The sequence below is a fragment of the Enhydra lutris genome, unplaced genomic scaffold (assembly GCF_002288905.1).
Source record: "Enhydra lutris kenyoni isolate GAN:26980312 unplaced genomic scaffold, ASM228890v2 scaffoldscaffold84, whole genome shotgun sequence".
NCBI classification, from domain to species: domain Eukaryota; kingdom Metazoa; phylum Chordata; class Mammalia; order Carnivora; family Mustelidae; genus Enhydra; species Enhydra lutris.
Genome location: NW_019154168.1, coordinates 3,603,471 through 3,609,902, shown reverse-complemented (window position 1 = coordinate 3,609,902; position 6,432 = coordinate 3,603,471). Strand labels below are relative to the sequence as shown.

The 6,432-nt window shown below is 42.3% G+C and overlaps 1 protein-coding gene across 4 annotated transcripts in view; it reads left to right on the top strand.

Moving 5' to 3' along the window:
- Nucleotides 1-1,256: 1,256 nt before the first annotated feature.
- LOC111161327 (BICD cargo adaptor 1) overlaps nt 1,257-6,432 on the top strand; it is a 219,944-nt gene continuing 214,768 nt past the window's right edge. For all 4 annotated transcript variants that reach the window (XM_022524926.1, XM_022524924.1, XM_022524925.1 and 1 more), the window contains exon 1: nt 1,257-1,483. In XM_022524926.1, the coding sequence (XP_022380634.1) occupies nt 1,271-1,483 (213 nt within the window). In that variant the 5' untranslated portion in view covers nt 1,257-1,270. The remainder of the gene's footprint in view (nt 1,484-6,432) is intronic.

Genomic DNA, 6,432 nt, shown 5'->3' with positions numbered 1-6,432 from the left:
TTTAAAAATGTTTATTGTAGGGAAGGAATCCTTGATACCAATATAGGGAATTTCATGCAGTTTTCCTTTACTGAAGAACGAGTAGAGTAGCACGACTGAGGCAAGAAGTACCTAAAGGCTTACTGGGTGTATGCATTTTTCGGAGCAGATCCCTGTCCTGTGGCAGGCAAGCTGGGCACAGACCGCTGTGCGAAGGCAAGCAACTTTAGTGGAGACTGTCCTGAGGGGTAATAAGGTTATAACCAGGCCAAGCTAGCCAGGGGAAGGGAGGGGAGGCAGAAGGTAGGGGGGAGGGAGGGAAGAGCGCGCAGTGGGGTGGGTCTGGCAGGCTTTGGAAGCGCAGCGCTGATTTGGGTGCTGGAGGCTGGAAGAGGCTGGGAGCCCAGGGGGCGAGAAGGATACGCGGGACCCCGAGCGCGTTAGTTACTGTTTGCTTTTCCCTGGGAAAGGCGTCGATTCCAGGCGGTTCCTGAGCTCGGGCTCCCGTCGCAGCGGCAGAGCAGGGGCGTCCCCGCCACTCCGGGGGGGGCTTCGGTGTCCGCGGGTCAGAATCCTGGGAGGAACTCGCGTCGGCGGCCCGCCGGGCGGGGCGGAGGTTCCCCCAGCGCGCGTCCCGCCGCCTCCGCCTCGGCCTCCCGCCTGCGCGCCCCCCGGTGCAGACGGCTGTGGCGGCCCCTCGCGCCCGGCGGGAGGCGCCTCGGGATGTTTCCGTCGGTTCCTTCCCTCCCCCCGCGCTGACTCCATCCGCCTCCCCGCCCCCTGCTCGGAGCCGGGGCCAGGCGCGAAGGGAGGGAGCGGGCCGAGACTGCATCATTCCGCACCGGCTGCAGCACTGCCAGAGGGAGCAGGTGGAGCGAGCGACGAGACGCGAGCCCGAGCGCGCCAGGCCCCGGGGAGACTGCAGTGACGCTGCCCGGGAGACATGGCGGCCGGGCGCCTCTGAATAAGCAGAATCCGGAGCCCCTCGTCGTCCCCGGCAGCCGCAGCCCAGGCCATGCCACACGGCTGCTGACCGCACGCAGGGGCCGGCCCAGAGGACTCATGCGGCAGCGGCTGGCGCCTCGCCCCTGATCCTCTCCCTGCGTTCTCCATGTTGCATTTCTCCTCAGTTTCTCCGGCAGTGTAGCCGCTGCCGCCGGAGCGGCAGTCAGCGCCGCGCTCTGCTCATTCATCCAGCCACACTTTTCTTTTCCATTTTTACCCTTCCCCCGCCTGCTTTGCATCCATCTCCCCACCCCGACACCCCCTCCTGCCTCCATCCGCCGGGGCTATGGCCGCAGAAGAGGTATTGCAGACTGTGGACCATTATAAGACTGAGATAGAGAGGCTGACCAAGGAGCTCACGGAGACGACCCACGAGAAGATCCAGGCTGCAGAGTACGGGCTGGTGGTACTGGAAGAGAAGCTGACCCTCAAACAGCAGTATGACGAGCTGGAGGCTGAGTACGACAGCCTCAAACAGGAGCTGGAGCAGCTGAAAGAGGTGAGTTGCCTGTCACCTCATCCCTCCGCGGCCTCCGTCCTCCACCCCCAACGCCCACTCTTCACTGGTAAAAAGTCGGAAAGGATGCGGTTGAAAGGGAGGTTTCTTCGTCTTAGAGCCCTTTGTTGATAAGAGAAGACTGAAAGAGTCCATTGTTTTCCCCCCAAGAGAAAAATTGCCCGGGAAATGAATGTATAAGCTGGAATTTGAGAGGCGGTGGCTGTGCGGGCTGTGGGGGAGGGAGATTCAGAAGTCTTCAAGTCTCAGCACTCGAAGGCGACAGCTGGGTCGGAATGCGTAAATCCAACTTCCCAAAACTGTTACTTCAAACCCGGGTTCCAGCGACAATCCCGTAATCCACAAAAGGTGATGAGTAGGGTCGTGCTGAGGGACCCACGGTTTCAGGATGCAGGACCTATGGTGCCTCAGCCTGGTGAATGTAACCACCCCTTGATGCAAGAGGGAACTGTGATTAGAACTCTCCGCCAATCCCATGGGACAAAGTCTGGGCGGTTTTCCTTCTCCTTGGCTTTAGTTATTCATGTCCTCGGGCTGCCTGAGAAAAACAACTCTGCTGGGTGATCCCACTGCCTCGATTTCACCTCTGAGTGAGGCAGAGCCATGCCCAAGTCAGATAAGGTCACCCTGACCAGGGAAAACTGAACAACTCTACACATTGGCTGAATGGTATATATCAAGTGCAAGGGTAGCCCGCCATATCAAATGAGCCTCTTCTGTTTGAAATGACTGGGTTTATAAAACCAGAATATCACAAATGGGCCAGGTATGCCACTGGCCCTCTTGAGTCTTTCGGTGTTTGGCTTCTCTTAAAGACTGGCTAATGTTTGGAAGAAAATAATGGATATGCTTTGATTTCCTATCAAGCGCTCATAAGAATATACATACTGTTGAAGGAACTCGGTCTGTTTTATCTGATTCCTGAAGCACTATGGGTAGCAAGTCACTGGTTATAAATTTAGATGTATACACTGCTTTTCTTTGTTGTGAGTCTTTATTTTTAGGTGCATATTGGCTTTTAGGTGTTAATTTTAAATTTGGCATGTATTATTATCAAAAATGTTTTTCTTACTTAGTTTTTTGAAGGGTGTCTGTTTTATGTGGCTACAGTTAAAGACGTGATTTATGACCTATCTAATCAAATTGCCTTCTAATCCAGTACACAGTATGGTAAATACACTTTCAGGCATGTCTTATTTTTATTCTGATGCCTAAATGCGAACAAATAAACAATTAGTAAAAACACCAACTAAAAATCTGATTTTCACGTATCAGGCTGTAAAATTTGAGTTCATGTTTTTCTTACCATGTACATGTCTGTTCTTAACAACAGCTGGACTCACTGGTATTTTCCAAGTTAGATTAGGTCAGATATGTTTAAATTCAGTGATGCTAAACCTTGTGAAGTCAGGAAACAGGATAGTGATTGTAATTCTCAGAGATGTTTTGATGTTTAAACCTGTCAACACTGCTTTGCCAAGGTGAGGAAGTGCAAACCAGGCAGTGGTAAGCCATCACCTCCTTGATAAAGGAGGTAGACTTAATTTAATGAAATGGAGTATTACTGTTAACTGATCTTCCTGCTTGATTTAAGCAACCTTTCTGGGGGTATTTCTGTGTCATTTCACTTACTCTGCATAGTAGTCCATTATGCAATTGTCTTTTGCCTTTACTAGACCATGAGCTCTTAAGGAAAGGAAACTGTCTTAATTTATTTTGCATCCAAATCCTTTAACACAAAGTCTATCACACTGTAAGTGTATAATAAATATTTCATTAAAGAATGAATTTCTACTGAAAGAAGGGACACCTTTATCAAACATTCACTAGTCAGTATTGGTTAGTGTCAGAGAAAGATGAAGAAAATTAGGAAGTATAGGAAGTGACTGGTATTGAAACACTACCTTTATTATTGTCATCAACAATAATGGGAAAAATGAGAAAAAACATTTTGTGAGAATAGCACAATTGTAGTTTCTTAATAAAGAATAATACAAATAGCAGTTATATATTTTTTTCTTTAAAAATTTGAGGCATATTTTGTTCTATATTAGCAGGAGGCTGATAAAAAATTTATCAGGATTATTTTTACCAAATGAAACTCATTTACATAAGTATTTTGAGTTGCACTTAGCATAAATTGATTCGGTTATTTATTCCGAATGAACTGTCAAGCAATTACATAAAAATGTATTTAAGAATAATAAAATAATCATTATATTTGATTGTTTGATGTGGTGACCTGTTATTTTTACTCTTTTAATGTATACTTTAATTAGAAGTATTATTTAAATGTGCTAAATCAGTCTCAATAATTCTTCCTACTTGAAAGGTAAATCCAGAATAATTGGGCAAACTAAAATATCCCAATGATGATAATCATATAGAAGCCATTTTTGAAAGACATGTTTTGTGAGTGCTCTGATTTTTAAAAGGGAAGTTTTGTTCACTTACGGGTACGTATAGTAAACAACGCTGCATTTTTTCTCTAAAGCCAAGTATAAAATCTTTGGCTTATTTCTAGGCTCTTGCAAAAAATATGATTCATTTAAAAGTCATTGGTCCAGTTTAGGGGAATGTCGGCAGAAAATGACAGTACTAAGTCCAAGTTGAACGTTGATAATTTGCAGTGTAACAACCTGGCTCAGTCTTTACAGGTCATTTTATTTTCAAGAGTCAGTACCCAGCAGTGTTGCTGCCCTTCTTCCCAGGCTGATTACTGCTGCGATAATAAAGCCAAGTGAGCAGTGCTTGCCTGAAGATGTGCAAAATCAAGATAATGAATTCATTAATTTTTTCTAGTTATTTCTTCCCTGAGTCTAGATTGCTTTTGACCTGGCTTGACATCATTTAGGGCTCTGCTCTGTGCCTACATTACTGTCTACATGACTCAAAAGAACAGACTTGAAAGAAAAGTACTAATGTTATGAAAAAAGAATGACTTCTGCCATCATCATAATGTTCTCCTTTTAATTATCTTTGGGGAGCTGGACAAAGCAACATCCTTGTTAGAATACTTGACCATGGTTTTATAATTTCACAAGTAATGCTTGCTTTTCAGTGACCTGAGAGGCACCCATGCCCAGTTATGTTCAGGTCCTGGCTGATTATATGTTTGGGACGTGTGTAAATCAGCACTATGATTGTCATTCAGGCCAAAATAGTGTTTGAGGAAGAGTCATAGTTCCAAAATAATTTAAAAAAACTAAAAATACACACACATAAAAAAAAAAAACACCTCCTAGAATTTAAATTTGTTTGTGGTTGTTTTGTTTTTTACTTTAAAAGTATTTGAAATTTAAAAAATAGTAAAATTGAAAAAGATCCTCATAGAAAGGAATGATTCAGCATTCCTGATAGCATTGTAGAAAACCTATCCATGTGACAGCTTAAGAAAAGTTTTGCAGCTAGCTTATGGTAGACTATGTACTAGGAATTTTCAACTCATTTTTTTTGCTCATATTCTTAACCCTGACATCAATGATAGACACCATTTGCTAATGAAGCACTTTGTGGACAATGACCAGCTTTTCTTCCTGAAGCTAATTTTATGGTTTGTTTTTTTGTTTTTTTTGTTTTTTTTTTTTGTTTTTTCAGGACTATGGTTAAATCATTCAAGAAATAGACATTGAACTTACACACTTTTTAGAGACTGTCACATTGGGGATCTGATGAAAGCCATTTAATTTTTTGGATTCATGTTTAAACAGAAATTTTTTCCTTTTTATGCTTAGAAAGATTGTTAGCTTTGTATATGCTAAATCATGAAATCATACTGGGGGGAGCCCCTAGATTTCATTTCCAATCTATGAATAAACATAGAGAATGTTAATAATTTATTTGCCTAGGCTAGTGTTTTCTCTCTCACTGGTTTGAAAGAAGAATGTTTATATTTATCATCATATTTATTACCAAATTAAAACATCTATAATGTACCAACATATGCTTTTAGAAGGTATTTGCAAAGTATTTGCAAACAACCTCAACAAACACACACAGTCACTTTCAATCATATATATATATTTTTTGACCCAGTCACTCTAACCTGTACCATTCCTTCTTTTTATTTCAACTCAAAATTTCATCTCTGGCAAAGTTATTTCTCAGATATCATTTAACAAGATGTTATATCTTTCATCACATTCATTATGTTTGCATGAACATGTAAGTAACCATGGTTTGATGATTTTTTCAGATTTTCATGTTTATGAATATTCTGCCATATCAACCCTTCCATATATTTATACTTTATGGGTATTGCATTCCAAATTTGAAAATATGATAATTACTTGCATGTTGAAATATATAGTAAAAGACTTTCTCACACAGAATGTTGTACCTGTAAATATGGCTTTGAAGGAGAGGAAGACATGAAGAGAAGCAGTCTTACTATTTAATAATTCATTATGCTGAAGAAGACATTGGAAGTCAAGTGGCAGGAGATCATATTGGGAAAGTGGCAGTAGTCACATTTTGCCCTGGGGATAGCAGAACCATTAAAAGGAGATGAAAAGAAACACTTAGTAACACTGTGTTTGGTGCCTTACATCTTCCTTAATCTTCAGAGTAATTCAGAGACTTACTGCTCATTTTTACAGATAAGAAAATAATAAAAATAACAAAGCATTTAATTCTGTAAAAAGCTCCATTTAGGACTTGGCATTTTGCATGCCTTATCTTTCATTCTTATAAGAATCCTTTTTTAAGGTAGTTATTACGTGAATTATGCAGAAGAGGAAAATAGGTCTTAGATTAAGTATTCTTCTCAAGACTGCAAAACTAAGTGGTAGAACTTGGTTTAGGAAGAGCACATTTTCTTTTTACTGTACCACACTACCTGAGAGGGTGGAACACCTTAGTCACAAGTTGGTTTAGAAAGTCCCAGCTTGGGGCACCTGGGTGGCTCAGTGGGTTAAGCCTCTGCCTTCAGC